Consider the following 19200-nt stretch of genomic DNA (forward strand, 5'->3'; position numbering starts at 1 on the left):
ACACACACACACACACACACACACACACACACAGAACACTTTAAACACACTTTAAATTAGCTGCACATTGTGTGTGGTGGAATAACACACTGTGATTCAGTGGTATTTAAACTCAGAAATCCATGACTGAGAGACACGAGCACTGGACTTGAGCCTGAGGAGGAAGACAGGAATGGAGAACTCGACTGAGAAAATGAGAATAAATGGATGTCAATCTCCATGTGGAATTGGTAACCAATGATCCATTAAGGCAGCCTTTCCACAACAGACAGACAAAAAAGCTTGAATTAGAAGTGCCTGACATTTCAGTTAATTGCGCTAACCATGTCAGCTCCACAGTAGCTGCAAACCAGGTTAAGTCTCAACCTTCTCTTCTCCATATAAAACAGAAGCAAAGGCCTTGTGCAGGGCATATAAATGCAGGGATCACTGCGTGCAAATGATGCATACATTACTTGAAATATTGGAGTGAATTTACATTTGATGAATGAAGAAATAAAGCAAATGGAAAAAAGCACATTCAAATTTCTTAAAGACATGAACATACGTGACATACTATCATTGAAAAAGAGGCCAAAACAAATATGAGACAGCAGATGGACAGGCTTAAATGAATTGGCAGTCTGTGGAGGAGAAAAGTGTTGAGCCTCTCCCACTGACTCAACAAAAGAAAGCACAACTTGCTGTCATGAAAGCAAAAGGTTTATTCATGTTTGAAATTACACAACTACCACAAGAAAGACTTTTCAGTCCAGGGTGTAGTCTGGTTAGAAAGTAACACTAAACATCTTTAATACATTAGAATCACTGCCACAAATCATTTTTCATGACTTTTTCAGTTTCAGAATCACATACAATAGAAAAGAGAGAAAACAAGTTTTGAACCCCGTTGAACAGAGCTGAAAATGTACAGTTCTGAATACTGAAACCTCTATGCATTACAGTTTTTATAGTGATTTTTTTTCTCTTTTTTTCTGCATGATTTAGTAACAAGATGAGCAACATTCAAAATGTTTTTTTCTTCAATATTTACAACAACAGTTTTACTGTTTGGTGTTAATTTATCAACAATGTTCATCGCACCGCCTCTTAAAAGCCACAGACCAACAACTTCTTCTTCACCCCCCTTTCCCCGTCTCATTCTCATGGTATTAATATTGTTATCATTTTCATTTTTTATTTTTGTCATTTTACGTTGCAGTACAGCAACAGCATTTTATTAAAAGATTAAAATATACATTAGATTACATAGAGGATGTAGAGTTTACAGTGTTACAGGATGTAATCAAAATAACTACAAAAACATTAAATAAGGGCAAAAGAAACTATGGTGGTGATATTGTTTAGAGGTAGTAAGTGAGCACTCTAAGCTACAGAAATGTTGGAAACTATTGTTTTATTGTGAATTTGAATGAGGTAATAAAGCTGTGTTTTGATTTGTGGGATGTATAATTACTCTTGAGCTATATTATGTACAACTTTTCTTGTGTAACGGGGCCTGCTCCTGTGTGCCATGGATGATATACTGTGGGGGATTTGTTGATAAGCAGTACAAAAAAAATGTTTACATATGTACATACTAAACATCAAATGATAAAATATGGAATGCTGTCATGTTATAGTCTCGCAATCAATTATACTTCTTTATATTCCAGAGTTTGAATAGCCATTTCCTTCTACTAATGTACAAGGCTGTAAGGCAAAAATAAATCTTGAAAGTAACTACAAAGCTGCCATTGAGCTGTCAACAGTAGCATTGTTGAGTTGCTGGACAAGATTGCAAGCACATTACAGTCAAAGAAACAGCTGGTTTAATATATGTATTGTAAGAACTGAATGAGAACCCAATTATCAAAATGGGAATAGTAATTAAAGTAGGAATCAAACAAATGGCTGCATTTAAAATGTCAAATTAAATGTGAAAGTGTCATCCAGTACTTTAAGTTCGAAGGAGCTAATTATCCTGAAAGTTTACTGAGTTACTAAGTGTCATCTCAGAGCCGTTTTCTGTTTGTACATGTGTGTGCTTACCCCTACGACAAACAAATAAGAGCATGGTGATTACATCTGATTTATGGAGACAGAAAGAAAACACTGAACGATCAGGAAACACTGTGTGTTAATTATGGAGGATGTCATTTGTGTGTGGCAAATTTTAAGGTATTGGACAAACCAATCTGTTAAAAGTATTTATTTTTTTCCGGATATCCTCTGCAGTCAGTGAAAAGAGTCCATGCCCAGCTTCAGGCGAAGATGCATTAATAACGGATCAATTTGAGGTATCGGAGTGCACACTTCCGGATCCTTCTGTCGGAGATATCACAGAAGACGGAGTCGTTGCATCTTGCCATCCCCCATTAGCCTGAGACACAAATGGAAAAGGTTGAGATTACAATCACATTCTCTGCAATATGAGCTTAGTACATTTTTTATCCCCAAAATGTAACACAATACAAACTAGATCCTGGTCGCACTAATGTGTCGGGTGATATCAACATGTTTTACATACAGTGACGCTGTGTGATAATTCTTTGCATTACACTAGCGTCAGCATCTTGGAAACAAATTTGTCTTGTGTCCTGACCAATAGGAGCAGTCCCCGGAATCAGTGTCTAAGCAGATTTCAGCAGCGGCCGACAGCTTGTCGCTACATATTCTTCTGTCAGTCAAGAAGAGGGAGGGCTCGGGCCGGGTGAGGTGGGGGGAGCTGAGTGAAAGTGACAGGGCAGGGTCTCTCCAAGAGAGCCAGTCTTAGCCAGCCTGACTTTGCGTTGCTCCAGGCACGACCTAGCCTTTACTGGATCCCTCTACGTCACCACCAACAAAGCTAAAGGTTAGTCTATGCTAATATATCTATGTGGAACTTCAAGGTTTGTTGCTACAAGATAGGAGCTTTGCCACAGTTTGACTTGTTAAAAGTATTGTATTTATTACGATATTTTGTTCCGATTCTCTCTTGTCTTGGTTGCTCAGTGCCATCAGTTGCTGTTTTAGCAGGGATCATGCTGAGCTCTGGTGAGCCAGTGGGCACAGGTCTCCACGGCACATGGAAGTGAGAAACCTTGTGAGAAAGTGAAAAACGCTTGATCCTGGTAGGAGCTGACATGTCTAAAGAGCTTATAGCAATACGGCTTCAGCAAAGCCAACATGACACCAAAAGCATTGAATGCTGGCAACAGCCCCCACCATTTGTTTACATAAAATGTGTTGATTCTTATTTTTTTTAATATATATCAAACATATTATTCAAGTAACACTGCTGTAAAGCTAATACCTTAGTTTTGATACTTGACTTTTAAATAGTATTAGACTGTAAGTATGCGTGCCTTTACCCGACAGGCATAACAGGGTAAGGAGAACATATACTGAGGTTCTGTTATAGTGCAGAGAGAGAGAGAGAGTTGTCTGATACTGTTCCTCTCTCTTTTCCTTTCTCGTCATCCTCGCTCATCAACAAAATTAATCTTTACTCTGATGGCCTCAGATTGTGAGCTGCTTTACAAAAAGGAGCCATATCAAACCTCATCAGGGAAAATGGAATTCATGTCTGGAAAAGGCTGCGGGGATCACATGTTCATATTTTATCATGAAGATAAGCCTATGGAATATACTGTGAAGCATTTCAAAACAGCTAAATGCAACAGATACCATGTGGAGGAAAAAATGTTTCATTTTTATTATCTTTTTTTTTTATTTGAGTCAGAAATTATTAATATATGTTTATTAAAGTAAAGCTGTAGATTGCTCTGTAATGTGTTTTATTAAAGGCAACAACATGACAAGATCCTACATGTGCTTTAAGAAAACCCATATCAGCAATGCATATATGGAACCGTTAAAATCTGTACTTACAGTTAACCCATGTGGACTATACATTGTGTTCCCCCCAAGCGCATCATTGTATCCTGCCGTCTGACTGATAACATGGCGCAGGGTATCCACCTGAGGGGACAGACAAGGTGGACAAGCTGGTCAACTCGGTGTCTCAAAGCAGGTCAACACTAACTGTAAACATGCTCGGTGAAGCAACAGATACTGACTGGTGTGAAATCACAAAGAGAATCCTGAGACAGCACATTTGTAACGCAGCTAATAGATTTTCTAATGAAACAGCAAAGTCATACTGACATTACAAGCATGCTCAAAACTATTACAGTTTATATACAGACTATGGAATAATAAACAAAGGTTTTCATGACAATCATATAATGATGCCCTGTGTATATTTTAACTTTCATTTTTACTTTTAGTCATGTATAAGCATAGATGTTGTTTTTTTTACGTGCGTGTCAGTTGTGCAGCTGCGTTAAATTTACAAAATGAAAGACATCCACAAGAGACAATAACAAGATGAGACAGGAAGATAGCAATATAAAATACAAGAAAAAAGGGGAGAACACTGTACCAAAAACCCAATACCAACCCAAGAGTTCAAGTCAAAGCCAAATGCATTCACAAAATGTTTTACTTAAGGTGTTTGGAATAGTAACTAGGAAATTGCTTTGCGGCATGATAGCAGTGGGGTGGGATTATATTTTGGCTGCCAAAATATTCCATCCAAAGCGAAATAGTCAGTAAACACTTTAGTCAATCTGAGGTTATGGAAAGCCTCGCTGTGGAAATTTGAACTGCCCCTTTGTATGAGCAGTGTGTTTTCTATTTTTGGTTGAATGTGCTTCAGACTGCACTGTGGATGGCTCAGTACACAGGCAAGACAAGGACAGCTCTCTGCACTGGTAGTCAGGAACTGTCCCCGATTGTTGATCCTACCTGTGACTGTACATTGGCTCCGACTTGTGCCCCTTGGTAAGAATCCCCATTCAGACTCTGCATGCTCAAGAACATGTCCCCAGAGTTTGGGAGGTTAAAAGAACCTGAAGAACCTGGAAAGGGAGGATGTAAGTAGCTGAATACATGAAAAGGCTATAAAAGGGAAAGCACAGGCACGCACACGCACAAACAATGCAGACGCACACACACCACGCACGTGTCTGCAGACACAGACCCAACCCAAGCAGACAAATACACTGAAGAAAGACTCCCATAAAGCAGGCAACTACGAGGTGAAGGAGAGAAAGAAAGAAAGGGAAGCAAAGGAACAAACAGAAGAGGAAGGTATGCAGAAGGACTGAAGAGGATCTTTTTTTCTTTTCTTTTTTACAAATGCAGTCGACACAAATGAAATGAAAATCACACGACACAAGGGGGGAAAGGGTGCCAGTTCTATATGTGGTTGGTCGCTTAAGCTCACAATTGTTTCACATCACCCATTTCCAATTGAACGTTGGCAGGGAGGTATCACATGGTAAATGACAAGGACAATAAGAAGCTTATGAAAAGACCAGTACCAGTAAACATGTTGGTTAAAAGAGTGTTTTTGCTCTCTGCAGAATCCAGCTGAAACTCTTCATCTTTCATCTGGAATCCTGGGTGCAAGAAAAAGGGACCACTTCATAAGCTTACCACATCCCGACGCAGGTCAACCTAGTCCAAACTCAGCATTACATTACTCATTAAACATGCCCTTCTTTTAGGCTTCCTCTTTTCATGTGACTCTTAGTCAATATGAACTGCATATAATGCCATTTTGATACAATACTATTACTGTAGGGTGAAATGCTCCCAGCAATTATTTGTCATTTTATTTAGCACAGAAAAAGCACTACCATTCAGTGGGACTACATACATTACAAATGACAGAAAGTTGACAGAAAGTCAAGGGAAAACCAATCCCACTGGCATTCTTCTGAATTCTTGTTTTTTATATATTTTTATTTTGCCAAAAATACATGTGTTCTCGGTTCACAAGTCAGGAACGCTCTCTTTATGCATGAGTTTGCTTGGCATCAACTGTCTTATAGACAGGAGACACTGTGATCCCCAAGCTGGGAGCAGAGCCTGTCACTCTTGCCTGTGTGAATCGTGCATGAGAGAGTGAGGCAGGTAGGCAGCAGGTTAAGGGCTGAGATAGAGGGCAGATCTTTTTCTTGTCTATATGCAGGAGTGCCTACCAGAGTTAGGTGTGGTAGGGGAGTTGGCCTGGCTGTTCTGCACTGCAGCGGCTGCAGCGTGTGCTGCATTTACAGCAGTCTTGGCGGCATACAGGTTGGCTTCTTCCTGAAACTTGCCGATATTTTTCTTGTAGCGGATCCTTTTGTTGCCAAACCAGTTGGATACCTGTGTGGTAGAGCAGAAGAGGAGGAGCAGAGGAGTCAGACGTCAAGCAGCCACGAGACCGTGCACTGAGCAGTGTGATTGTTTCAAGATGTCATGTTTGGGTCCATCAAGTACCCAATTCCCAGCCCCTGCAGTAATGTCCGCCGGGTACACAAGCTAATTAAGCCATAATCAGGAGCCACTTGTGTCTTCTCATGGATGGGAGCATGACATGCTCTCAGTTCTGTCTCCTGACAAAACTAAAACACAAGGGGCTCCTTTAGCACAGACACTTAAGTCAATGTATGATATATATATATATATATATATATATATATATATATATATATATATATATATATATATATATATATATTATTATTATTATGTTATTACATAATGAGAGCGATACGATACAATATTGTACACACTCTTATAATGACATAATACAAATCCTAACATTTCTCTCTGTAAAGTATACATTTACAGGTATACATTTTTACCCTCTAAAGAATGCTTACTGATTCCAGATCAGTGAGTCAAGATGATTGACACTTTACGCAAATATGGTGACAATTAGTCAACTTTTATAACTATTATAGGGAAAAGTAATATAATATAGCATGTAAAATTTCATATAAACAGAAAAAAAGGAAAATGTATATATGTGTTAAATATTTATGTACAAATAGGATTAAAGCATACATACCACTTTATAGTCTAATAAACAATCAGCTTTAATTAATGGTTGGCCTAGGAAGCTTCATGTCAAAACTCTCATTCTTTTTTAAAGTATCAAAATAAGTGCACACTCACATTTAGACCACTGATACTAATGATACCGTTTTAATTATTGGATATTTGTTTCATTATGTTTGTTTATTAGTTTGTCAAGGATGACTTGGATGTGTTGAAAACACCAAATAAAAAGTAAACTTCTCTGTTTGTATTTGTTCATGTTTGTGTATGCATGCATGCTCAGTGATCCTGAAAGCAACTTCTGTTTGGAGTGGTCAAAAACAAGAGATAGAAGGTGAAGACCTGCAGACATGTGAAGCAGTAAACACAGACTAATAGGTAATTCAGTGTTAATTGAAGTATTAAAGAAGAGATAAATATTTGATCGAAGTAAAATGTAACTGAAGGCAGGAGAACAAATTTAATTTAAATAAATGTCTGAAAGTCAGATTTGAACAGTCGGAAATGCTAATTTTGTCGAATCAGTCAGACGCTGAAAAGTTGTATGAGGAGTGAACCGTATGTGTGAATGCTGGCTCTGCAGTAACAGTGGAATAATAATGACATGATGCTTGTTTTTAATGGTTCTATAAATTAGAGTGTCTTGTCGCTGGGCTGCTGCCCCCCTTTCAGGCCCTGCAGCCCACGGCTGGACCAGCCAAAGAGCAGCTGCCCCTAATGACGCTTTATTTAATTTCCACCCATGTGCTTAAATTTTAATATCCCCAGCAGCCCGCCAATGCTGTGGTGTAAAAAACTGACTGGATTTGCAGGACATCAGATCATTTCCATCCTGCACGTCTCTGTGCTCTAAATCTTTAATATCTAGGCAATTAAAATTAATGACCATTCAGGCGAGGCCCACTGTTGGCAGGGTTTCCTTGACATCAATTGTTTGATGGGTTTACCTAGAGGTTAAACTAACAAGCAAGGTTTAATTGGAAGCAATGAAAGCCCTGGCCATCATCCTTTTTACTTAACCTGCTTATAGTCGATCGTAGGGCCAAAGACAAGGCAATATTCTCGCTCTTTTAGACAGCTCAGAAAGTGCCTACAAACCCTTTGGAATCATAAAAAAATGTTTTCAAAAGCTCATAATTCTGTTAAATTTAACAAAATGTTCATGCGAACAGTTTATTAAACAGAACTGTATGTATTCAAATGTCAGATGGGGTGTTTGCACATGAATACATATTTGTATCATTAAGTCTAAAAGTTGACAGTGGTAGATAGACACTTGTGTGTGTGTGTGTGTCATATATATATATATATATATATATATATATATATATATATATATATATATATATATATATATATATATATATATATTAAACCAATCATCGAAGTGATACATGCAAATACTACAGTTTTTTTTATTAAAATAGGATAATTGCACAAGTTAGGTACATTTGAAAAATAAACTGTCATATCTAAATATGAAGTGTGTTATGACTGTATTCTGCCACTATATGGTGTTACAAGTCTAGGTCTTCAAATCCTCTGGACGTTACACCACCCTTCTCAGCTCGAGCACATTTCTCACCTGCCCACTGAACTCTGGCTCCAGTGATTCTCGGGTTCAGCTAAATATTGAACAAATGCACGGCACTGTACGGTGTGGAGCACAACCCAATCTACAGAACTAATTCCCTTTTATCTTGTGGCAGGCCATGCATTCAATTGACTCCTATGTGTGGTGAGAGCCAGGTTGTGAGATTGAATTACCTGACATCAGCAGCCTCAAAGGCAGCAATTGTATAATGACCAAGCAGGCTCCTTGCAAGAACACGATACCGCTGCCTTCATTGCTGCCCACTAGAGAGGCCGTGGAGCTGTGGTTAATAATTCAAACTATTTCACCCTATTTCAGGTCAATGCTCCTCGTAAGTCAATGTAATGCAATGCACAATCTGTCTATGATCTCAATATATCTGAGATTACAATGCCTGAAGCTTTAAATACAAATACAAAGGTGGTCTCACTAGCTGTGATACCATCAATTATACAAGCCACATTAATAATGAATAAGAGCTCAAGTCTTAGCTTCTCTAAATTCACTATGATCTGAAATATTAAAAAGCGTCTCTCAGAAGAAAAATATAAACGAGTCTCTGCATAGGAATCTGGCTTAAATGTTGAATCATTCGCACACATTATCGCAAATATGACCTCGGTAAACCCTGACACAAACCACAGGCATCCAATCCCATGCCTTAATTCAGGAGCCCAGCTCAGCTCATGCAGAGTGACACAGGGAATAAGACGGCATCCTGTCTTTACAGAGCCACTTGGGTAATTGTAGCAATGCTCACTGTACTTTCAGGGTTCAATATTAAACAAATCAGACACACTGGCATTTATTTGTTTTGTTCAAGGTTATCATTGCAGCATTTAAATATAACTAAAACGCTGCATGGATCTCCTGAGGTAAAGAGGCTTTGCTCTCAGGGAAGACGACTGCATCACTTGCATTTTCAGTGATCCCTGCTGAAATGATGCCGGGTGTTTCATCACCGATGATGTATCAAGCAAAGCTGCGGACTGATATTGGCATACCATTCACGACGGATGGTTTTTACTTAATGAACTGCTTGTGCAATCAACAAAGGTTGCAAAAAGGATTTTGTGGGTGTTTGAGAAATGGCTTATCCAAGCCCTCAGAGTGGGCCCAGCGAGCAGTTTGCGACTCTGAAAGGCCAGGGCACGGTGAGGGATAACACACTTACAGCGCACTCGGCTTCATGTCGAGCCTCCGACTTTGTTACTCACTTAAAATGAGCCAAAGCACTAAAAATAAGTCAATAAGAATGTCTGCCGTGGCCTCCGCCGGTCGAGGAGTACGCCACTAATGGGGCCTGAGATGAGTTCAAGTGAATTTTTAAAAGCCCTCTAATTTCTGCATACACTGATTTGTTCTCATGGGAACTGGAACGGTGGCCTGTTTTTTCGAGGCACTCGAAAAACAGAGTGGAGCTCCATTTGAGAGGCTCGGTGGCCATTTCTTTAACCGCTATAAAGCACACAGCGATCACAGGGTGGGCAGGGGTTGGGGGGGTTGATTAATCTCAGAGCGCAGTTTGAAATATTCAAAAGACCACACAATTAGTTGACGCTCTACAACAAACATAAAAAAGAAATCATGTGGTAAACAATAGCCATAAAGTAAAGTTGTATGTGACACATGTGTACACACATAATATGGTGAGGACATGGGTGTAGCTTAAAAACTCAAAGTCAATCAAAAATACTTCTTGTGTGACTTGAAGGTGGGATGTAAATGCTACTTATCCACTCTTTAAAAAAAAAAAATTGAAATACTGCTATTCATGGTAACATTAGCATTGATCCAGTAGTGTGAGGGAGGGAGGTTCTGTGCAGTGGAACACTGTGAGGCTATTACATACATAAACAAAAGAGTTACAAAAAATGAAAACAGTGGATCAGGAGAAGTTATGACATACCTGTGATACTGTGATGGTGCTTCCCACCCCCTGAAGGCAAAAAAGAATGGGCTTTTACAGTATCTGACTCTTCATGACTATACTCAATATACCCCTCAACACCCCCTCCCCACACAGAAAAAAACACCGCAGATTATTGTATAGATTCATGTTTCTGTGATATAGTGTCTCATGAGGACAACCATAGAACAATAGAGTATCAAAAAAATCGAGATAGTAGTCACAATCATAGCAGAAAAACGAGAGCACAGGGTAATAATACTGTGGATGTGGGGGTTAGGTGTGAGAGATATTGCCTTCAGGTTTACCCAACAAGGAGGCTCTACTATATATCAAGTGGGAAAGTCTAAAATATAACTGTGAATTAGCAGAGTCCTGCAAGGTCACAGCAAACATACAAATACATAGCCAGTCTCATCTAGAAGCACCAGACTTTAACTTCTTAACGTAATGGATGATGCCATTTTTCTTCCCAGCCTATGACCTGAGTGACGGACCAGGCAACAGAGAGAGCACACATGGTGGATGGGAATGAGACGGGGAAATGGCAAGGGACCCAGCGTTGGGGCGGCTAAGGAAGGACAGCATAGTGCTTTGATTGAGGCCAAGATGATATAGGCCTTCCCTCCCTGTGGCCATGCTCTGACTGACTGGGACCAGCCTTGACTGAAGCATCATTAGGCAGCCACAATGTCAAGGTTAGCTAAGGACATTGTGTCTTGGTGGTGTGACCCACGGTAACTATCCCTCTAGGCTTTAGCCTTTCCCACCCTGATTACCAACCAGCTACTGTTAGGTGAGCACTACCCACCTGGGAAACTGTGATGCTGCACTTCTTTGCCAGCTCCTCTTTAGCCTCCTCACTTGGATACGGGTTGCTGAGGTGCGAGTAGAAGTATTCGTTCAAAATTTCCGTCGCCTGCTTGCTGAAGTTTCTCCTTTTCCGCCTGAGTGGGGAGCAAAACGAGAGAAAGGCAGAGCACGCCCATTAGCAAGACCAGCATTAACTCATCCATTTGGATTGCGCAAATTGCACAATCAATCTCACACATAAACGGGGAAAATAATAAGGAATGGGCTCTAAGGGCCCTCAGGAGCAGAATATCGTGTCCTGCTCCAAGAGTCTCGTCAACACACAGAAGTACAGACTCCGACCAATAAACTGACAAGCCCATACACACACACGCAGACAAACAAACACACGCATAGTCACAAAACACATACAATGTTTAATTTGGTCTGTTGGTCTCCAATCTCCAGTCCAAGCGTGTAATGTGTAGAGTTTAGTGCAGCGGATGGGTGGGCTTTGTGATGGAGCGCAAAGCCCAGTCGGAGTGCATCTCGGTACATTATAGAAATCATGTCATGCACAGTTGAGCATTGTTCCTGAAGTGCCACAGCCCCAGGGCTCTCCAGTAGAAACAAGCAAACTCTAACTAGATCTGGGTCCCCTTCCCTCCCAAGGGCACTACTTATCATGTTGTTGAGCATTTGCTTATTTTGCCTTGTTTACTGCGCTTTACCAAGGCAGTGGGCAAGCAAATGTGCTTCCACTTGGCTTGTTTGGCCCAAACTTGTGCCGCTCTCTGCTGAGCGCCCACAATGCACCACACTGTTAGTGATTAGAGTAAATCCACAACACCTGCTGATGACCTCCCCTCCATCCATTACACATGACTCGGCCCCCATTTCATTTAGTCTTAACTGTTCTCAGGTGTGGGGCCATGATTGTCTTGAAAATGGATAATGCATCGAAGATGAACATAATTAAAATCATGCATTTCTGCAGTGCTCATACTGTGTGCTGCGCCAGAAAAGTGAGCGGAAAAACAAACTTCCGACCTGCACACAGTCGAAAACTAAACTTGCGCACTAAATGTGCTTATATGGGTCATATGGATGTTTCTAGATACCAAATACACACTCTCTCTCTCACACACACACACACACACACACACACACACACACACACACACACACACACACACACACACACACACACACATCTAAATATATATAAAACATTACTACACAATCCACTGACCTGGCATCAAGGAATCTGGAGCGCAGGATCATGACAGCCTCACAGGTGCTCTGTTTCAGTTGCATCTGGATGGAGCTGAATTTACGGTGGATGATTCCCACCATGCGCTCAATCTCTTTGGGAGAGATGGGCCGCGTGCGAGACTGTTCCCTCAGCAGGTTCATCACATGGGTAGTGAATTCGTTGCATGCCTGCCAAGTGACAGAGAGACACAACGTGCAGCCAAGAGTTCTGTAAATGTCCCAAGTCACAGGAGTGAACTTACAAAAGCTCTTTGACAGATATGCTAAAGTTGTGTACATGTTTCATATTGGATTTTTTTTTCTTTTTTTTTTTTTTTACATACAATCTCTTTTTGTTAAATGCTTAAACAGAGTCCGGTGTTTGTATATTATTTGTATCTTTGATGACACAATAGGTGAAATCATCTTTGAATATAAATGCAGATTTGTAATTTGGCTTGGCCCTAATGCAGAGCGAATTCAAACAGCTTTTCGTTAAACCAGTAGTTCATACATGATTAATTAGAATAACTCATTTACGTAGTGCACACTTTAGCTCATTACTCTGAGCAAAATTCGTTAAGTATTTACATTTAGATAATTAAAACCTGGAAACACCCTTAAGAAAGATGCATTTACTCCAGGCGAAGTGTTGTGTGCCCCTGCATATCCACCTCCTCTCTCAGAAAGCATGGAGTAAATTAGTGTAATTTACCTCACTGGCTTGCTGAGGCATCACTATTACACCTTCTATTTTCGCCCATAATGCCTGTGTGTAATGGCAGGCTCAAAGTGCTAGCTGAAGGAGCTGATCATACTTTCATTTAACACAGATGACTAATGCTGTGTTCACACCAAAAGAGTAAAGTCAATGCACAGACGCGAATGGTTGCGGAAAAGCAAATTTTCCGCTGGGCGGCACGAATGATCCGAAAAAGCGTGTGAATATTCACTTTTTCGCCCGAGTTTAAATATTTCAACTCAGCAGAGAAAAATTTGCCCGATGCCGAGTTGTGAAAGCCAGTTGGCATTGACAAGCTCCGCCCGTCATCACCGCCGTCCTGGGATGTTTGATGTTTAGACGTTTGTGAGTCTTCCTCAACAAGTATAAGGCAGAAATAGTGGTTAATTTTCCATGGTCCATAGCGGAACTTTAATCCATTACAGGAATGTGACCGGGTCAGTTTAGGTTAGCTAGTGAGGCTATGTGCTGGTAACTTGGTTGTGAAAAAGTGAATTAACCAAAGTCAAGCAAGTAAAGTCAGGCGAACAAGTGTTCCAAAAATTTGCAACTGTTTTGGTGTGAACGCACCATAAGGCTCCCCTTATGGATCGATATAATGAGCTACGACACAGTGAATAAAAGTGATATTTTTTTCCTGGAAGTGAAAACCTAGTCTTCCCATCAAGCATATTACCTGCTTTTTTTGTTGAAAAACAAAACAGAATATGCTGTGCTGGATGTTCTGAATGGATGTGCAGTGTGAACACAAGAGGTTCATTTGAATGTCGACTAAAATGTTAAATAGCTGGTGGGAGTCACATAGGTATGTAAACCTTTTTTAATGGTAAAACAAAAAAGGAAGATTGACGAAATTCTTATTTTCTCGGAGGTGGTAGTGTGTTATTTCAAGCCAAACAAAAAAGAAGAATCCCGGAGCTGTTCTTGGGAAGTTTTAACCTCAGGATTACAAAGTCTCCTCACCTGTTCATATTTCTCCAGCTCCGTGTGGTAGATCTGTCTGATCTGGGTGAGTTTGGCTCTATAGTCGGAATGTTCAATGGAGTTGTCGGCCGCCCCTCCAGAGGCCGCGGCTGCAGCTGCGGCAGCGGCAGATCCGCCACCTTTCTCTGGTCCTGCCACGCCCTCTGCCAGCAGCATGTTGTCCAAACGCATGAGCTGGGGGTCTGGAGGGTCCTCCTCCTGGGCACCACGGATGCTGAGACCTGCAGCAACACACAAACAGGAACACATGGTCAACTAATGCCATTCAGGGACAGCAACACAAGAACAATGAGAAATAGAACCGATTAAAAAGGCCCAAACTGAATTAAAAGCATTATGTCTGCGTAGTCTGCTTTAGTATAGTCTGATGTTTCCCCTGCAGGTATGAACTGGGTGCCTGGTGTGTATGTGTTGCGCTCCTGTCGCCCATGTCTACGCCTGTTCTCTTTTATTTACACACTGCGCTGCACACTGTGTGTACGGGAAGGCTGACATGACAGCAACATCCATAAACTGACAAATGCTCAATGGTGAAGTGGCACTTCTACACTGCGAAAGGATGCTAAACAGAAAACCATACCTCTAGTGAGAGTCTCTGTCTTTGACAGAGTGAATGCTGGAAACTCCAAAAAGTAACCTCATTTCTATTTGCTTATAAGGTTTGAATCTTGTATAATTTTACTATCCTGATTTTGCAATATTCTAAGAAGTAATAAAAATGTGCTGGTGAAGTAAAAATCTACATATGGCAAAATGAGTGTGGAGCCAATTTTATGTAATGTGCTCATTCATGAATTCTGTCTTCGCTCTCAGACCCTGCTGTTTATTTCCTCTGGTTTTCTGTCTCGCCAGTCTGTCAGCAAGTCCTAATCACCCAGCAGATAGCATACATGCTCACCTTGATGCATTGGCAATGTACCCACAATGCTAGGCTTTACAGAGAATAAACAAACAAAAGAACACAAGAACACTGCGGGTCAAAAAAAGCTTGAGCAATCCACTCTAATAAGTGGATACAAATGTGGCTCAATGGGCAGTAAATACTGAGTGGCTACTCGAACGTTATGATTACCAGAGTTGTTTCAATTCAATAATCCCTCCCGCAATTCAAGGATTTTCAACAGCTCATTACAGCTTCATTAAGATACGGCCAGCCACTGGATTCTAAATAAGAAGATTAGTGGCTCTATTGTGTCAGCCAGTAGGCATGCAATCAGAGGAGCCCCTTTACCACTCGCTGACCAACTGACCCTGCACGCCTGCCACAGAAAAAAATACTAGAAAGAAAAATATTTTTTTCTGTCTATCTTTCTCATAAACACATTCTTGAATAAAAACAAATTAGGAAACATGTTATATTTTAGCAACTCCTCCTGGTGTTTTCATCCCTGCTGGCGGTTTGTTCGACTGCAGTGCCACTGAAAAACAAATTTGCCTCTATTTATGGATCGGCTGGCTTTGAGTCTTTGAGGTTTAATGGTGTGAGAGGAGTGGATGAATGTGGCTATTTGTGTTGGAGACATTGAGATGCTGGACAAGGCTCCATCAGGCTTGCAGAGCCAAGGCATCCATGTGGACAATATGCCGCTGCTCCACTAACCCTCATCCACATCACACTGCATCTGCGCAACTCCACCCAAAGCTTTCGTTCTGGACAGGCTCAACTGTTTCTATTCCAGATTGTGCAGCATGAAAACAAAATGGCACATGATTCAAATGTTGACTGACCAGGTGCCGGGCTACATATCTCAACATGCTCTAATAGCTGGTGGTTTGTCTGCCACGACAGTTCATATTTTCCTAATTCTATATTTCCTCCCACTCTCTGATTCAACTGAAGCTCAGCAGGCTGTACTTTCCTTTGTGCTGCGGGTGGTGGTAAGTAGGTAGGCAAGTTTTTCATGTCAGGTATATTAAATATAACTCTGGGACACAGCGTACATTTCCACAGCAAACCCAGTTGTCACTTTTACTCCACTCACTCTATATCCAGGGGAAATGCAGCTGAGGGAATTTACAGGGCTTTTCAGCTAAATGGGCATAAATCACTTGTTTCATTCAAACTAAATAATCACAGGCTATAAAGAGCTACTCGTATCTTACCATATACACCCTCAAAGTTCCTTTGTGCAATAATGTGCCCATTCACGGCAATGAAAAAGAGAGCGAGACATTAGAAAGTGACATGTAATCCTATTAGTCCACTGACATGTGGAGTGGCCGTGACATTTTTATCATACGTGTCCATTGCTATTTGGGAAATCAGCAGGATAAAAATGATTACTGTGCCGCCGTGAGAAGCAGACGGTACGCAAGTGTCCACCAGGGTGTATTTGTGGAACAGCAGCTCCAGCCGGCCATTCATGACTCACATGTTGGGATGGATGATGCGTCTGTCTTAAATACAAACAATTTCAAAAAATAAGGAAACAGCCTCCAGAAAAAAAAAAATTAAAAACAGGTGCAATGATTCTTTGCCTCTCTGTGCACCGTTGTTGAATGGGCTAAAGATTGTGGATTCACTGTCTAAGCTCGACACCATCACACAACTTCCACAAAATAGGCTCAAGCAAGATAATATCTTTAATTTGCTGTGTGGTTGACAAATCTGTATAGTAACTTGCAAAGCCACAGTCACATTCCAGCACTGCAATGCTGCTTGCCTGCTCAAATCTTTATCCTGTTTTTGTCTGATGATATGGGTATTAAAACAAGTTTGGGCACCAGAGTTTAGCTCTAATCCACCTCCACAGTGAAAGTGGGATTAATCTCAGTGCAAAGAGAAAGTGCGGGAGTCGTGTCACCTTGGTAAAGCCTGCGAGCAATTTGAACTTAAGAATGAAAAATCTATATACGGTCTGGTTATTTTAAACAACTCTGATGATGCCGGCTCACTTAATTACCAGAACGAATTTAATGATGTAAAAGAAAGAAAAAAAAATCTGAAATTGTTATAATAATGTAACATGTCCTTAATCTGCCTCATTTGTCATTCAACAATACAGGTGTAGTAGCTGGGGAAAAGGCACTTGCCTATGTGATTGTTCCTCATTCCTCCTCTGTGACTGAGACAAAAGCAGACACTGTGATTAATCCATCCCTATCAGGCAGGGGTGGTTCTTCTTTTCATTTTTTACAGGTTTCACTGTCCGTATCAGATCAGAGGAAGTAACAAATTTGACAGATAAAGACAATGCAGCCCTTTTCTCTCATATACTCGGCCCTGTTCTCTGTTTATAATCATTTCCGGTTCTGGGCTGTTGTCTCGTACATCATTCCCTGCTTGAAGCCCTGACAGTGATCGGAGCACTGCCTCGGGCCGCTCTCCTTTCCTCCCACCTCTTTCCCCCCTGTGCCCTCTTTTATTCTGTGGGCTTAGCTGACCTTTGGCCCGCTGCTTGTTTACTCTCATCACTGAAGTGTGAGCAGGAGAGCCATAAAGGCAGAGCCCTGCTGGGTTAATGTGGCCTGCTGAAGAGAGAAGGGGTGGCTCTGGGCTCCTCCACCTCATTCTACTGCACTGAATGCACTGTCAGATGCTACACAATACACTTCAAGAGCAGCCCTTCTTGCAGATAAAGCCAGAGATTTGTCTTTTTGGGGATTTTTTGTTGTTGTTGCAATTTCTCACTTCTTTTTTTGAGATGCTGAAATGTAGCTGGTTGCAGAATGCGTTGCAGTAAAGTGCCAGTGTGTTTAACTGTGTCTGCCGATACATACGGACTCTCTGTTCCTTGCACCACTGTTTCTCAAACATCCTGTTCATCACAAGTAACCCTGACCTCCTCCAGTTCCTCTCCTACCCAGTGGCTCCAGTGAACAGCTCCGGCCACGTATCGACACTCTGTCCATCTAATTGCATTGATCCGCAAAGGTCTCCCAAAGCTAACTAATCGAAACAGAATTTATTTTCTGTCAATATTTGCAAAGGTCATCTCTCTTAAAGCCGCGGAGTAGAGCGCTGTGAGCAAAGAGGCGGCTCGGAGGAGGACCGTGGCATCTAGCCTGTTACTGAGGCTCGTCCAAGGTGAGCTTTAACTCCGGCTTGGCACTCAGGATCCAAGGCTTCTAATCCACCGTGTTATTAAAACCCGCTGCCAAAGCAGCACACTGGAGACTACAGAGGGCTTAGAGTATCCGTTTCACAAAGAGGCCAGTGTCACTACAGCCGCGTTCCACATCTCCTTTGACTTCATATCATCTCCTTTGTCGTGGCGCCTGGATCAGTGACTTTCAGCTCCAGAAGCGGGGAGCTGGATCAAATTACCATTGAAAATCTTTTGTTCTGACAAATGAAACATAAGGATCCTCTTTCATTGATGTGCTTAAAGGCTCTTTTAAGCTTGGCCTACATCCACATGGCACAAAGAATCTGAGAGAATGCCTGCGGGCTCTCTCTAGCATGTACAGTAATTAACATGCCATTAACACATTAATACACATTAACTATTCCCAATGTTAATGGCAGAGTAATTACCATACCTGATACTGCACTGCGGGGAAGCCAAAGCGCATTTGCCACTTTCTGTTTCACTTTCTTTTTTGAGTGAGCTGAAATGAATTATTTGGGAGGATGGCTCATTCTGCTCTCCTCTGAAAGTATCGGTGGTCCGCATTGAAGAGTAGCCCGTTGAGCGCTCGATGAAGTGCTTTTACACACATTAATGTAGCTGTTCTGATTTCAGTATGAACCCACCTGAAAGGAAGATCTCATAGAAAATAATTAAGGATAGGCTGTAGAGGTGAGGCTGAAATACCAGAGGGTACAGAGCGTCTGGTGATTAAATGTAGAGTAAATGGCGGCAAGGAAAAGGCCCTAAACTGGGGAATCCCTGTCTAGAATGATGATGTATTTCCTCCCAGTGTGGTGAGTGATAAGCTAATCAGCCACGCTGACAGTGAAGTGTTACAGCCCCTCAGTGCTAGGTCAAGACTTCTCCCATCATACCCCACCAGCACAAACTAGACAGACAGCGCATGGAGGTGGTGGTGGGGAGTGGCTTTGGTCAGAAAAGATCTCTTTCAGTTCAGGTAGCCTTTGTCCCTTGATGATGATGAGCCCCCACCCCC

At 41.4% G+C, this 19200-nt stretch overlaps 1 protein-coding gene across 8 annotated transcripts in view; it reads right to left on the reverse strand.

The window, feature by feature from the left end:
* Positions 1-693: 693 nt before the first annotated feature.
* The window catches only part of pbx3b (pre-B-cell leukemia homeobox 3b), a 58227-nt gene continuing 39720 nt past the window's right edge, over positions 694-19200 (reverse strand). For 2 of the 8 annotated variants that reach the window (XM_068566228.1, XM_068566227.1), the window contains exons 3-11: positions 14110-14351; positions 12403-12593; positions 11170-11305; positions 10359-10388; positions 6012-6177; positions 5349-5426; positions 4771-4883; positions 3853-3942; positions 694-2362 (exon numbers count right to left, since the gene is read on the reverse strand). In XM_068566228.1, the coding sequence (XP_068422329.1) occupies positions 2270-2362; positions 3853-3942; positions 4771-4883; positions 5349-5426; positions 6012-6177; positions 10359-10388; positions 11170-11305; positions 12403-12593; positions 14110-14351 (1139 nt within the window). In that variant the 3' untranslated portion in view covers positions 694-2269. The remainder of the gene's footprint in view (positions 2363-3852; positions 3943-4770; positions 4884-5348; positions 5427-6011; positions 6178-10358; positions 10389-11169; positions 11306-12402; positions 12594-14109; positions 14352-19200) is intronic. The other 6 variants (XM_068566231.1, XM_068566229.1, XM_068566233.1 and 3 more) reach the window with 4 other exon arrangements.

Source organism: Clinocottus analis, unplaced genomic scaffold, assembly GCF_023055335.1.
Source record: "Clinocottus analis isolate CAN_PGR_092001 unplaced genomic scaffold, fCliAna1.0.p SCAF_7, whole genome shotgun sequence".
NCBI classification, from domain to species: Eukaryota; Metazoa; Chordata; class Actinopteri; order Perciformes; family Cottidae; genus Clinocottus; species Clinocottus analis.